Raw genomic sequence first — 14,531 nt, 5'->3', positions numbered from 1 at the left:
TAACATGGCCAATTCCAGGCCTCGGGGCTCATCATTTTTGTGCATTCTCCATGAAAAGGCCGAGTCACTCTCCGCATAGGTGTTTGATGTTGTATGACTGAGAACATGTACCAAAAGAACCAGAATAGGGTAATCTATCGCATTTCTGACTCTATGTCTATGTAGTGTATCATGCCTAGGTAAGCTTATCAACAGTCCGAATGGTGAGATCTTGCGAATGCCCATGATGACACTGCCATGCCAAAAGAGGCCATCTTGGTGAAGCTCTTGCGTCTTTGCCCTGCAAAATTTTCCCAGAGCGCCAATCGGGCGTTGGAACAAAGAGGGCTACAGGGCAAAGTACCGGGCTTGTACTCTTTTTTCGCTGTCCTTCCAGGCGGCTTAGCGCCAGGGTGCCATGATCATGCGGCTTTCCGCCCAGAGCTCGTGCTACGGCGCTGGATCTTTGTTTGGCTGGAATCCAAGAGGGGGGGCTTGTTGGGGAAAAGTTTCGTTTCCCGTTTCCCGTCTCCATCTGTCTGCCCCTTGGCCCATGCTTGGCAATTTCACTTACACACAAGGCACTTTCCTTGCCTTGGGTATAATAGCTTCCCTTTGTCTGCTCTTTTTTTTTTTTACACAAGGATATCTCGACCAGACTACACCATCAAAAAGCAAAGTCACTGCCCAAAGCTTCAAGCTCTCTCTGCTCTGTCTCTGACACCCGAGTACCACCCTCACAACACACAACACAACACAACAACCTCTTGTCCTTAACAAACAAGACACTCAACCGCCAAAATGCCTTCTCTCTACACCATCACCGAGCCTCACCCCACCGTTGCTAAGAACAGCTACACCCACTCTGGCCGTGGCGGTGCTGGCAACTTCTTCCGTGCTCCTCAGACCACCGCTCCCTCCGGTGTCCCTACCCCCGCTGCTACCACCCCCTCCAGCACCGGCCGTTTCTACTCCGGCCGGGGCGGTGCCGGCAACGCTCACGCCAAAGCCGAGCGCCCTGTCCTCTCCTTCGACGAGGAGTTCACCCGCGCCGAGGTCCGCGAGAAGGCTGCCACCATCAGCCACGTAGGCCGCGGTGGCGCCGGCAACATCTTCAGCTCCAGCTCCTCCTCCACCAAGAAGAACTCGACCGAGCTCAGCCGGAGAGACTCCAACAGCACCAACGGCAGCACCAAGTCTGGCTTCTGGGGCCGCATCAGCAGCCTCGGCCACTAAGTCGACTCTGACTCTGTCATGAGTTGTTGAGACGACACACTCGACGACTCATCTGCTCTGCGCTTCTGTTTCATTTGTCTATATTTATACCACACCAACTTTTGCAAACAGCACAGCACGGCGTTCCGGAGGGTTTTATGAATCGGGAAGGGATATCAAAAAGTTATTCATTTTTTTGTCACGGAGGGCAGGAGCCTCAGAAGGATACCAACAACAAAGCAACCACTGCCGAAAAGTTCTCAGCTCAGCAATCTTTTTTCACCTCGACAAGATGAATTCTGTCATCAGACGAACCGGTACCCCTTTGTTGGTGGGTTTGGCGAGAGACCGGATGGTTTGTTGGTGTGCTGGGATGTGTGGAGCAAGGCTTGGGAAAAGGGGCTCCAGCGGTCTCCAACTCAAAAAGTCAAAACTCCACACGAGCTGAGGCGCCAACAAAACAAACACCTCACCTCACACCATCTCACCGGCAGTTCAACTACCGGTACCAACGGTCGGGAAATTTGGATTTCGGTTGAAGAAAAGGAGCGGAGGAGAATTCGACGGGGAAAGAGTTATGAATAATGGAGAAAAAGAAGCGGTTTTCTTTCTGGTGAATAGTGGTTTTTTGATTTGACGGTTGTTTTGTTTTCGGGATGGAGTGCAAATCAATATACCCCCTGGTGCGATTTTGGAGGATGGATAGTGTGCGAAGGATTGTTATTTATTTGGTTCACTCCCGGTAAAATGGGAATGTAACAGCAATCTTTTACTGCCATGTTTTGCAATGATGTTAGAATGAGTGATGTGATATGTCCGCCCAATTCTCTTCTCTTGACACTGTTGAGCGATCACTCTCTGCCTGCATGGTTGCCTGCCCACCTCAACGCTCCTGCCTCTCCAAATTTGACCTTTACGAAACAAACTCTAAAAATCGCGTGCGATCTCTGTTGCCGAGTTTCTTTGTGTGTAATAGTCCCACGTGTACAGCAAGATTCTTACCACGCCACCACAACACACAAAGAAGGAGATCTTTTCCCCCGCTTCCGTGCTTGCTGCTTCCAGCTCACCCTGACCTGGACTGTTGGAATCCCCTTAGGGCAATTTGGTTGAGGTACCTGGCAGGGACTTTCAAGCTTGCCTTCAACGGAGAGAGCGGAATTTGGGACCTAGGTATGGTGTCAACCGAGTTCGTTCTGAGAATCTGGAACTCGAAGAGCTGGAGTGAACGTTGGGTAACGAAGGGGAAAACATACCGTGCCGTTTCTGTTCCTTGTCGGTTTTAAAATCAAGGGCAGCTCTTGGGTAACCACCACCGCTGAATTTCCCAAGGCACCGTGGTTTTTCGTGCTGCATACGAATGAGGAAGTACACAGACCGTAGCCTTGGAACATCAAATGTATGTAGTCCAAGCCAAGTAGCCATGCCTTGTCGAAATTAACTGGAGATAGCCCAATCCGAAACGTTCTCTCGTAAATACATGTTGAGCCATTCTAGAAGCTTTCTATCCTTGTACATAGCCTTAATATGACGAATCCTTCCAGCAAGGACTTGTCGTCAAAGAGATACTCAAAACACAAGTCTGCCGTACACAAACTTATACAGATACCAGGAGAGTGCCAGGCCGAGAATCTATAGACTTCTACAAAGCCTTCTACTTTGAAATCTGCCAGTATTCCAAGAAGAGAGGGCTGTTGCCAAAAGTTGACAAGAAAACTCCCAGTCTTTCCTCAAGCTCCACCACACAACCACGCTCTTGTCGTTGCCACTTCCTCACACGACATATCCCCGAGACAAAAACAATCTCCCCAATACTGGCTTGTCTCCTCAAAAACACGAAAAACAAACAAGATCAATTTCATACAAAGGGCTGCGCGGCCAGAAGCATGATTGCCAAGTATATAATAGACCCAAAAAAAGGGTGGTATGACGACCCAGGTGAGACCTTATCAACCCGACGGTTATAATAGGGTAGGTATGGGGATTTGGTACCTCTACATATGAATCAAATCGAAATATCTCTGCTTACCAAATGTTACTTGAGGCGGTGGAAGAAAGTGTCGCGATGATAATCTTTGCTTTCTTCTACGAACGCTCCAAAGCTAGAGGACAAGAATTAGAAACAAGTAAGTAGGCATTACGGGTTGGAAAAAAGCTCAGAAGCTCCACTCCGGACTGATTACGTTGGATCCTGATGGTATTGCCCCGTCGGTCTTGTCATCGCAAACGCCTCAGAGGGAGACGTGGTCAAGTTCATAGCAGCTAGGCATCTTTAGACAGGTATCAACCTAGCGGTGATCGACCTGTATAAAAGCATCAAGGCCAAAAACCAAGACAGAAGCAGCATGTACAAGTCTTTAAATCACGACAAGAGAAGAATTGCATGTTCAGAGATGGTTAGCAAAAAGGGTATCATTCATTTTCTCTTCATCCCTCCCTTCATCCACCCTTCTACACCCTACTACCGCACTCCTTCTCCCCTCTCTCCTCTCCTTTAAAAATACATGCACGTTCACTAAAACCTATCAACCAACAAAAGCTGTAGTACCAGCCACCAACCACTCCCCCTCCTGACTCCTCTTCCAACGAAGTATGTATCCCAGATATTACAATAGTTCTAATCGTCTTGTGTACAAAGCTTTGCTGGAGTCCCTGGATAAATTTGTACACCTTCTTTACTTGTTGTGCTCCATCTCTTCCCTTCGCTGTACTGGGCCGGGGATCCCCTCCAAGACTTCATACTCATAACATCATCGAATCTCGACACGAATAGGGAATGCGGATAAGTGTCGTTTCTTCACCCGCAAAGTGTCGCCCGCGCTGTCAGTCGACGACATCAAATGAATCGTGCTCGATCTACGGTCGCACTGACTACAACTAGGCGAACTTGGTATGGATAATATCCGGGTTCTCATGCCAGTCGTCAATGCTGACCCACATCTAGATTGGAGTGTTAGTCTTTGCCATCCCCTATTTCCTGTCTATCAGGGAGTCAACGTACCTTTCTGAATGTGCTCAGACCAGCCAGAATACTGCCACCAATCCAGGTAGAGTACTTCCGCTCCGGGGGCGCAAAAATCTTGATTCTCATATCCTTGACAGCAAGCCGCTGTACTTCGCTGAGAAGTCTGTCACCGAATCCCTTTGTGAGTGTACTACCTCCCGACAGGACGATGTTCATGTACAGGTCCTTGCGCAGGTCGAGATCCGTCCTGTTGATCGAATCAACTACTATTTGGTGAATGCCCGGATATTCAAGACCGATGATCTCAGGGTCGAACAAGATCTCTGGGGCACGGAAACGTTCCGCTCCAATCTGTTTTAGCGTTAGATTTGCTACTCCCTGAACATCGTGAACACACAAGTTATGCATACCTTGAGCTTGTTGCCATCTGGCAAGACATATTCGGCAAACTTGCTCTGGTCCTGCTTGGAAGCTGCCCACTCCTTCTCTTCCTTCTTGGGATCCCTCGCGACGTAGCTCGTGGCCTCCTTGATGAGCCTGACGACCTCCTTTTCTGCGCTGGTATGGAAGACGTAACCGCTCTTGCGGAGAAGCGTTTGTAGATGTTCAGTCACGTCGCGGCCGGCGACATCGATTCTCCTGATACTGTTGGGCACCGTGAATCCTTGGTATACTGGTACAGCATGGGACACACCGTCGCCAGCATCAAGCACCACACCTGTCGTCCTTCCACTAGCGTACAAAGACAGTACAGCCTGGATTGATGTGTAGAGAGCTGGCACGTTGAACGTCTCGAATAGAATTTGAGCAGCCGTGTCACGGTTTGACCTTGGGTTGAGTGGTGGTTCGGTAAGAAGGACAGGGTGCTATATGTCCATGCGGGATTGTCAGCCATTGCGCCTTTCCGCTTGAGGATCCGGAACATTACCTCCTCACTCAGTGTCTTTAACCCCTCGTCATACACATAGGCCCAGATTTTCTCCATATCATCCCAGTCTGTGACAATACCATGCTCCAGAGGGTATCGGATTTTGAGCAAGCCCCGCAGCTCTGTGGCCGCTTTCTGGCCGATAAACACCTCTCCCTCCAGCGCACCGGCCAGAACGCGGAGATGTTTTGGTCTGCCTACCCATGATGGGAAGTGGCACTTGGGTACGTCGTCTCCTGCGAAGCCAGCCCTGATAGTTCCGGATCCATTGTCGAGCACTACCGACACGTTGTGCAATGAGTCTGTCATGTTGCTGTGGTTCGTGTGTGGGGGTTCTCAGAACATGAAAATGGTTCTGTATTTTATTTGACTATTTCAGTATCGTAGGATTGGGCTTCTCGTGGTGGTCGTCGAAATCGGAGAGGGGAGGTTTGTTTGTACTGAGGTCGCTGCTGTCTGGGAGTACGGGGCGGGCGAGACAGCTCTCCAGCGCCAGTCCGAGGGGTTAGAAGCCAAGTTTCTGGAAATTTTGTGGGGTTTCGGGTGGTCGAAGTCGGATTGCTGGTCGCCGTTGTCGTCTGGTGCTGGCCTGGGAAATTTACAGTGAAGCTCCAAACACACACGACGCGATATTCAGATGAAGGGGTTCCTGCAGGGCGCATCATTGGTTGGGTCTTGCTCCTGTGGTCTGGGGTTGACGTGTGGCTGATGCACGGACCATGAGCTTATCGATACTGATGTCTATATCAAGCTCCAAGGTTTATCAATTCAGAGACCTTTTAACAGCAACATTTGATACATTGATGTCAGTAACCATGAGAGGAATATCAAATGTCACTCTCAAAATAACCAGCTAGTCTCCAAGAGACAACACAGAGACTTGGTTCATGGAACAAGGCCGTCGAGCTCAAGATGAACAGTCGAAAGTCTTGCGAAGGCTTTTCTTTGAACGACTCCCAACTTTAACCTGGTGTTTAGACGATGTACATAATATTGCGGCCGGACCTTTAAAGCATTTCATAGTACCACATATATCCCTACCGAGTTCGTAGACAAAACACCGCAGCTGAGGTCGCCTTCCGAGTTTTCGTGATGGATGAATCAAGTCCAATTAACACAAAGTAGCCCTACCGGGTCTATCCTCGTGTCCCGTGAAACCTCAAGCTATTTCCCGCGCCGAGATTGGCGCAATTGGACGGCGGCAATGGCGGGACGCCCGGGTAGCCTCAGCTGGATCGATCCAACAAGAAGTTTGAGAAGCAGAGGTCAGGCAAACGGAAGAGACTTGAAGCAGGGAGAGCAAGAGACAAACATATTTTATCAAAACTATTGGTGATATGGGTGACATAGGCGGTGACGGCGTTCCTGTTCCAGGTTTGGGACAATGTTGAAGCTGGGCGTGAGACGAGATCGCCTAACCGTATGGTGGCATGGAGGTACAGAACAGATAATAGTCCTCTGGGCAAGTGAAGTTTACACTTTTACACCTTTTCCCACGCTTTACCCATACGCTAAACCCAATAGATAAGTAACATAGTAAGTAATATAGTAAGTAAATAATCAATAGTTTATGTAATAATTAATAGTTTATATAGTAGTTAGTAGTTTATATAAGTAGCCGGTAGTTAAAAGCGACGATAGTAAATTATACGGTGGCTAAAACGGCTTAATGCTGACTAATAGAATAAGCGAGACCACGCCTTAGGTGTGGAAGGAGCCAGGCCTCTGGGCTTTGGGGCACTTGTCCCGGTCGCTCAGGGCAATTGTCCGTTCTGTACCTCCGTGCTACCGTAAACCGTCACTGTGGAGCCCATCCGATAAATCCCCCAGCCCCCGTCTTGTCACCTAGCACCTAGTCGGGTCCTGCTCACTTGGTGGTCAGGCCTGCTGATGTCCCTGGCAGCAAAAGTCAATGTCAACAAAACCCCTCCAAGCTTCTCTCCCGTTGACCATATCGCAGACATCTCCATCTCACCAACGATCTTGTACGCTGCTGCTCAAGAAAGTACGGTGGAACCGACACCGTTGGTGGCTGGTGTGCGGTTTTTGCTCGATTTCTCCCCCCTCGACTCCGCAGCAGCAGCCTCGTCTCGTCTGTCTCTCGCTGCTCCGCCGTCCCGTTGCAAGCTTGTCTGCACCTCGCTGCACCACCGACCCCAGACTCCACGCGCAATTGGCTGGGCCCTTGAAGCAGCGCCAGCACATCAAGCACCTCGAGCAATCCCAGCCGCTCCTGGACAACAACAAAGTCTCCCATAGGCTCTGCCAGTCACCCAGCCTGTGTCCGAGGTCCGCTTCCTGCCAGAGAAGAATCCAAGAAGGCCAGGTGTGCGCATCACATTGCGACCAGTCCTCTGGATCCGCCCCCAAAACCGCTCGAACTCGGCATTGGATTCGAGCTTAGAGGACCTACTTTGTACAAGCTAGCTTCGAGGAGGCCACCGCCTATCCCGCCGCCATCTTCCATCTTCTTCCCATCGCCTCGCATCCAACCGCCCTCTCCGGCCGACACCAGCAGGAGGTTGCATATCGCCTGCAGCAACCCCTCTCTCTGTACATACATTCAACTGCGGCCGAAACGAAGAAAAAAAATTGATTTTCGAAAACGACGAACAGGAAGTTGACTTCCAGGTTCTGTTTATCGACGCAAACTGCCCCGCTGCCGAGAGAATCCCTGTCCGCCTTGCTCCTATCAACAACAGCCGTCCGTCTCGTTGCGCCGCCACTCACTTTTTCTCCTTCGACAGGCCGCCCGCCACTCGGCCTCATCGATTCTGTGCACCTGTTCTGCTTCTCTGCTCGTACGTCCCAGCAGCCAGCGATACTTCCACATCCTGATACTGCCTCGTGCAGCCTGTCAGGAGTCTCTTTCTGCCCTACTGCCCTCCCTCCAGCCCTATCATCGGCGAACCTAGCTGCATTTCGTGCCTTGGGTGCGTGCCTCCTCCTGCCTACGCGATCCCTCATTGCTCACATATTCCACATTTCCTGCAGACATTCCCTCATTCTGATGATTCTGGACTGCGACTGTTAATAGGCGACGCTTTCTGGCTGGCCAACACATCGTTGCCGTTTTCCCGCGATTATTCCTGTGTTTCATCCGCCCCCCGTCCTCCTCCACACGTAAGGGGGTTCTCCAACCTGGGAGTAATAATTGGGCAACAACACAGGGGTCACTGTTGACACCTAATACCACACCAACACCCCTTTGGGCTCAAAACACACATTACACGCCATCATGGGTGCAGACACAAAGAAGTCTAGTCGGCCGCCGCCATTGCCAGTGCCCACAGAGACCGAATCGACCATCCACACTGCAGCGCCGACCGGGACTGACCTGGGGACCGAACTTGGCAGCGAGGTATCTGCCCCCGGAGACGAAAAGTCCTCTTATTCCATCCCAGATGATGGTACACCCGTAACTATCCGAGCGGGGCATCGCGCAAGCAAATCGCAGACATCTCTCCTGATCGAGTACTTCGAAGGTGGGAAGAGCACCAGCGGCAACTCGACGTCGGCCGACTCGCGCAAACCCAGTGTTCGAGTCCGCTTGACACCAAGCAGCAAACGTCGCAGCAGCAGGGGCTCCGACGGAGACCACATTCGGATCACCGAGTCAAGATCATCGAGAAAAGCGAGCGGCGGTCGCCGCTCTGCTGCCGAGACGCTGTCGGCCATCAGCAACGATCTTGAAGACGCCAGCTCATATGCTTCAGCCACAGAGGAGAGCAACGTTAGTCGAAACCCCATTGACATCGAAATTGAACGAGGCGCTCGCCGCCGCCGCCCGGCGAGCCCTCTCATACCGGCTGCTGATGGTAGCAAGGCCAGTTACACAGGCGGCAACATGAGTGACATTTCGGCCATACCAACCGACAGCTTCCTCGATGGATCTGGTGGGACCACCTCATTCAGAGCATCCGACTCCAAGAGCCCGGATTATGTAGCAGCTGCTGCCGTCGGCTTGGGTGCCGCCGCGAGCGCCACAGCCGCCTCTGAAAAGTCCCGGACACGAGAAGGGGGCCGCGAAAGGGTGGTTGTTACTAGGTCTCGAGACAAGGAGAGGGACCGCAGTAAGCACAAGTCTAGCAAGAGCCGGACGAGCAGTGTCAGCAAGGATGACAAGTATGCGGATCGGTCAAGTAGGAGGTCAAGTAAAGGACACCCAGAGTCCATGGTGTCAGTAGCCGACTCCAGCATGGTTTCATCGGCTCTTGCCCCCAGTCATCGGTCCGTGGACCAGCACTCCATCAGATCTGGCGCCTCAAAGACATCGTCCATCAATAATCCGAAACTTTTGGAGACAGTGGAGGATGCCATTCGCCGCCTCATTCTACCAGAACTCAACGCCCTCAAGCGAGAACAGAGCCGGCGAGGAAGCCGGCGCGATTCCACGACATCCAGCGCTACATCAGCGTCGAGGGATGATTATGCGAGCGACAAACGACGGTCCAATGGCACCGACAAGATGCTGACACCCCGCGACAGCCTCAAGACCAGCAAGGAGAGACGAGACCGAGAGGCACGAAATAATGACTTCGACGACAGCAGCGCTCTCAGCCACGAATCAGTAGAAGACTCCCATGACCTCGATAACACACCAGTTCGCAGCATTGAGCCCCTGAAAGTTGCAACTGCCGGGGCCGCTTTGGGCGCTGCCGCCGTTGCTGCACACGAGGCGTTTGGTTCCCCTTCAGAAGACAAGCAACGGTCAAGGAGACGACGAAGGGACGAGAGACGAAATCGCAGTTCTGAACAACAAGCGTTCGACCAGTATGAAGACTCGGACCTGCTTGCACCTCCAGCCCCGCCGATGCCTCTGATGAGTGATGTCAACGCCTCGGATGTGACAAGGGCATCCATTTTGTCGGCCGATACCGACAGACCCCACTCGGCCAGCGAGGAGCTCACCCCTGTTCGTGATTTGACCCAAGGGCCGATTTCGTCAGAGTCGACGCCGACTCCCACCAGGACCCCTGTCAACACTCTACAAGCCCTGGGAGCCCAACACGCTAACCTCTCGCACGGAGACCTCAAGGCGTTACCCCGTCAACGCACTGGTGATCCTGACCAGTATGTTCTTGATGACAATGGCAAGAAAGTCCCTTCTCGCCATGCGCGGCAATTTCAAGATGAAGAGTACGACGACGAGGACGAGGAGCCGTCCCCACAATATCCACCCAACCCATACGATTATTACAGCACCCAAGACGTACCTCCACCCCTCAAATACGTCCCCTATCAACCCGAACGTCGGGGCCTTAGCCCTATCCCCAGCGTCTCGGGATATACGGAAGCTGGTAGCGACGTAGGGCCAAACCGGGATTCGAGAGCTACTCACCGCACTATCGACTCGGAAATTTCCACAGCCAACAAGTCTCCACGCCAGGATGGAGGAGCAATGAATCGCAATTTTGCAGGCTACGACGACGACGACCGAAGCGTGAGGAGCTCCAACGTCGACCAAACCCAAGGACCAAGCCCCGCCGGCAGCGAACTCGACCGCGTAACCTCGGGCCAGGCTGTACGTGCTGTTGCGTTGAATCCAGCCTTTGTGCACCCTGTCGGCATCGAGTCCAATGTCGCATCCCTCATCGACGCCTCGATGTTGGAAGGATCAGCTTTGACGGTGGACTCGGACAAGCTTTACCAAGGCCGTGAATCCATGGCGACTCTTGACGAGGAAATTGACCGACAGCTCGGTAGCCCAACCAAGCGCTCCGTGGTCAGCCAAGCTTCAGAAGGCCAGCGGTCTCGCGAGTTCGTACAATATGAGCTTGATGAGTATGGGCGCAAGGTTCCACAGAACACTACCTACCGCCAGTCCCCTACAGTATCAGAAGCTGCGATTGCCAGCCGTGCGGTGGATGCCGCTGCAGCTGCTCTCCGGGCGCAGAACGGGAAGGGACAGCAGGAGACTCAGGAAGAGCAAGCATGGCAGGGTGCTGGTGTCCAGCGCAACCGCTCTTTCAAGGAGCGCACACAAAATGGACCACGTCCTGGAATTGATCCATCACTCAGCACCGAGAAGCTTGGCAGCGAGCATGAGAAACCAACAATGGCTTCGAGCTATATACCGAATCAAAACGAACTCATGCCAGAAATTCTGGATTGGGGGTATGAGGATGATCTTCTGACTAACCCATCTCTCCTTGACGATGATGGCGGCCGTGACGAGGAAGGCCAGTGGCCTGAGGAAGCCACGCCTCGGCAGCGTGCTCAGTACCCACCTGATGATGACATCGACTACGAACCCCTCGATGGTTCGCCTGCGCAGCAAAAGGGCAACGGAGGAAATCTTGTTATTGCCGGCGCCGCTGCACTCGGTGCTGCTGCTGGCATGGCCATGGCCCAAAATCACAGCCGACAGGCTAGCCAAGAGCACGACGAATGGTATCGCACCTCCGAAGATCGCAAGCGTGACACCCTGGTCACAAATCCTTATGAAGGAACCAGCCCCATCGCCAACCTCCCTGGGCTCGGAGACAATGGATTCGACGCTGCTTACGATGACTATGGCACCCGTAGCCCACTCGGGCTCAAGGTCGACGAGGGCTATATTTCCCAAGGCCCCAACAAGACACCTGACGTCCAGGACAAAGGAAAGGGTGTTGATTTCGGGCTTGCCACTCGTGGACCGGGTGGGGCGTTGGATGATCCATTCTACAATCATGGCAACCCACGCCACCTTAGCGGCATGTCTCAGGGCATTGCTTCGCCAATGTACGATCCTGCCACCGGGATGGGCATGGACAACATCGAATCAAGAGATATTATGGCTCTCATGCAGCACTTGATGGTTAGGGACGCGCAGCGCAGCGCAAGGGATACCGAGATTCTGGTCACCCTTGTCCGCTCTGCTACCGAGATGCGCAACAACTTTGAGGATCTCAAGAAGCTGTTGGCAGATACCGAAGACGTCATCATCACCGAAGTCAAGGAGAACACTGACAAGAGCGTCACTCGCGCCATCAATGGCCCACGACCGTACCCCGGCAGCACCGCGGCTCGCTCGATCCAGGGCGGCTCGGTTAATGGCGATGATATCAATGCCAAGAAGAGAAGCATCTTCCGCCGTGCCCTGTTGGGGTTGGGAGCCAAGGGAACCAACGACCTCGGCAGGATCGAGGATATGCTGAACCAGTTGTTGACCGAAGTGGACGTTCTCAAGGCGCAAACCGTGCCTGGACAACAGCGAGCTATTCAGGACGACCGATCATCCTTCCACCTCCAGCCAGAAGGCCAGTATGAGCAGGACCACGGCTATGAGCCAGAGGGCCACGCTGGTACTTCGACAGCGAGCCACCCATCACAGTCTCACTTCTCGCTGCAATCTCGCGGAACATCTGTGAAGCCTGGCTACGACCGCATGACTTCGGGACACAGAATTAGCACCGTTCCCGAGGACAGTGAGGAAGAGTATGATGCTCGTGGAGGGGATGAGAGCGTCAACTACGACAACAATGACATGCTCATGACCCCAGCAAATATTCAGCGTGCCGAGTCTGTGCCAATGGCTACTCCGCCACAGGCACCAGCTCAGGCGCAAGCCTCCATGAGCAACGAGAATACGCCTCGGACCGAGGAAGGCAAGAAGAAGTCCCGGTCCAGTTGGTTCCGTATCCCCAAGATTTCGCGCTGGTCTGAAACCACCGCGTCCAGCGGCGTGGCCGAGTCTCGCCTCAGCAAGCAGTCCACCAAGACTGAGGAACTCAACCTTCCCACTGGACCATCTCGCTCGGGGTCCCTGGATCACTACTCTGAGAACTACCAGCTTGCGTCCGGACAAGCCCCCCAAACCGACAAGCTCCACAGTGGCTTCTCCGCACAGGACTTGAGCGAGGGTGGGTTCCAGCAACAGCAGCAGCAGAACTACCACGATGAGGATCTCTACAACCAGCCCATTCCGGGCGGGCCCCCTACTGCCAATTGGATCACCATGATACCCGGGACGCCCGAGGACCCTAAGTACAAGGCTCATCGCGACTCGCTCAACCTTCAGCACCCTCAGCCTCGTCAGGGACAGACTGAGCGCTTCAAGGCCGCCCTCGAGTCCCAAGCCCTGGGCTATGACACTCCCATGTCCCCCAAGTCGGCCGACTGGGCTGGCTCCGCCACGAGCCTCAACCGCTTCCCTCGCAACCCCAACCGGGACAGCTACGGTTCAGCCACCCAGGAATACCAACAAATGTGGTCGCAGTCCCCCGCTGCCCAAAACATGACTGCCACCTCTGGCGGTCCCCCTCGCCCCCCCAAGGAGCCCCTTAACGACGTCATCCCCAACAGCCCCGGCGGTGGCGGCCTGGTCCGCGGTGGCACCCCCATCCAGAACAAGAGGGTCAGCAAGCTCCAAAAGGGGAGCCCCCTCCCTCACCACAGCGTTGAGAGCGGGTACGGCACCATGACGCATGGCGTGCCTACTGCCAGCTACATCAGCGAGGGCCAGCGCAGCCCCAAGCCCGAGAAGAGGAACTTGACTGGTGCGCAGACGCAGGTTGGCAGACGGCCGTCTGGGCCGAGACCGATGACGCCTACTGGGCGGAGCGGGGGTGTCGCTAGCCCGTTGGGGAGTGATTTTGAGGATGACGAGAGACAGCAGGGGAGCCAGCAGAGGAGCAGGAAGAGAGGTATGTAATGACTGCAGATGGACGAAGAAGTTGGATGGGAGCTGACAGGAGATTAGATACCTTTGGGACGATGAACTCACAGGATACGGATACTTTTTGAGCTGTTAAAAACAAATATAATAAAGACGAGGGGATGGAAGAGGAGACAGGACGGGCTTCTGTCTTGGTGTCGTTGATGTGATGTTTTGATTATGGATGTTTTTTTTTTGTTGGGATTGTGTTTGGGGATACCATATCTGTTTATCTTGTGTTGCGAATGGGTTGGAAGGGATGGAAACCGGATGGGACTTTTCTCGAGTTTTTGTGTGTAGATGTGTATGTTTTTTGAAGTTGGGAGAGCCACATGGCACATGATTGGATTATTTGCTGTCTGTTGAAATCTGGTTTTTCATTTTATCATTGCGATTATACCCTTGCAAACTGCGAGCAAGCGAGCAAAAAAAAGATGGCGATGTGTCTCTTTCTACGTGTGTGTTTGTTATGAAAGAGAAGTTGGGGAGAAGAGCAATCTTTTGGGCTATGGGGAGGAAAGGAAAAGGGGACGGGTCTGGAAGGTTGGCTGCTACAATATACTTGATCCCGTTGCGAAGTGTTGGGCTTTACTTGACCATGTCCATAGGTATCTGAATTAAAGAACTGAGAGGTAGTAACCGTTGAATTGACAAATTTCCTCACCAAGTGGTGTCAACCCTTTCATGTGTAACTACTCCCTTCCTATTTGTGCCTCATAACACGTGCAGAACCGACCCTCCCATGTCCCAAACGCCCGCTCATGACACCCAATCCCATCCCATCCATGACGATGCGTTTTATACCT

General features: G+C 53.0%; 4 protein-coding genes across 4 annotated transcripts; 3 read left to right on the top strand and 1 right to left on the bottom strand.

Annotated features, from left to right (window-relative positions):
• Nucleotides 1–780: 780 nt before the first annotated feature.
• Nucleotides 781–1,215, top strand: QC763_212480 (uncharacterized protein; the record flags this gene model as incomplete). The annotated part of the gene is made up of 1 exon (XM_062910289.1): nucleotides 781–1,215. The coding sequence occupies one exon, from the start codon at nucleotides 781–783 to the stop codon at nucleotides 1,213–1,215; it is 435 nt and encodes a 144-aa protein (XP_062769192.1).
• Nucleotides 1,216–1,740: 525 nt separating this feature from the next.
• On the bottom strand, nucleotides 1,741–6,524 carry ARP1 (Centractin). The gene is made up of 4 exons (XM_062910288.1): nucleotides 5,088–6,524; nucleotides 4,570–5,025; nucleotides 4,196–4,510; nucleotides 1,741–4,134 (listed from the first exon to the last, which is right to left on the bottom strand). Exons 1-4 carry the CDS (start codon nucleotides 5,394–5,396, stop codon nucleotides 4,072–4,074), a joined length of 1,143 nt encoding a protein of 380 aa, XP_062769191.1. The 5' UTR covers nucleotides 5,397–6,524; the 3' UTR covers nucleotides 1,741–4,071.
• Nucleotides 6,525–6,977: 453 nt separating this feature from the next.
• QC763_0043620 (uncharacterized protein) lies at nucleotides 6,978–8,121 on the top strand (the record flags this gene model as incomplete). Its single annotated transcript, XM_062905662.1, is given in 4 exon segments — nucleotides 6,978–7,335; nucleotides 7,347–7,640; nucleotides 7,708–7,888; nucleotides 8,082–8,121. The coding sequence occupies 4 exon segments, from the start codon at nucleotides 6,978–6,980 to the stop codon at nucleotides 8,119–8,121; spliced, it is 873 nt and encodes a 290-aa protein (XP_062769190.1).
• A 204-nt stretch (nucleotides 8,122–8,325) lies between these two features.
• Nucleotides 8,326–14,391, top strand: QC763_212460 (uncharacterized protein; the record flags this gene model as incomplete). The annotated part of the gene is made up of 2 exons (XM_062910287.1): nucleotides 8,326–13,714; nucleotides 13,771–14,391. 2 exons carry the CDS (start codon nucleotides 8,326–8,328, stop codon nucleotides 13,812–13,814), a joined length of 5,433 nt encoding a protein of 1,810 aa, XP_062769189.1. The 3' UTR covers nucleotides 13,815–14,391.
• Between the last annotated feature and the right edge of the window lie 140 nt (nucleotides 14,392–14,531).

Source organism: Podospora pseudopauciseta (genome assembly GCF_035222475.1).
Source record: "Podospora pseudopauciseta strain CBS 411.78 chromosome 2 map unlocalized CBS411.78m_2, whole genome shotgun sequence".
Taxonomy (NCBI): Eukaryota; Fungi; Ascomycota; class Sordariomycetes; order Sordariales; family Podosporaceae; genus Podospora; species Podospora pseudopauciseta.
This window is presented reverse-complemented; position numbering and strand designations above follow the sequence as displayed.

What these genes read in the sequence shown, in the direction of transcription:
- ARP1 (XM_062910288.1), bottom strand. Translation starts at nt 5,396, where the DNA reads ATGACAGACTCATTGCACAACGTGTCGGTAGTGCTCGACAATGGATCC. An exon ending in CAGATGGCAACAAGCTCAAG is followed by an intron (nt 4,511 to 4,569) that starts GTATGCATAACT and finishes ACGCTAAAACAG; the next exon opens with ATTGGAGCGGAACGTTTCCG. An exon ending in GTCTGAGCACATTCAGAAAG is followed by an intron (nt 4,135 to 4,195) that starts GTACGTTGACTC and finishes ACTCCAATCTAG; the next exon opens with ATGTGGGTCAGCATTGACGA.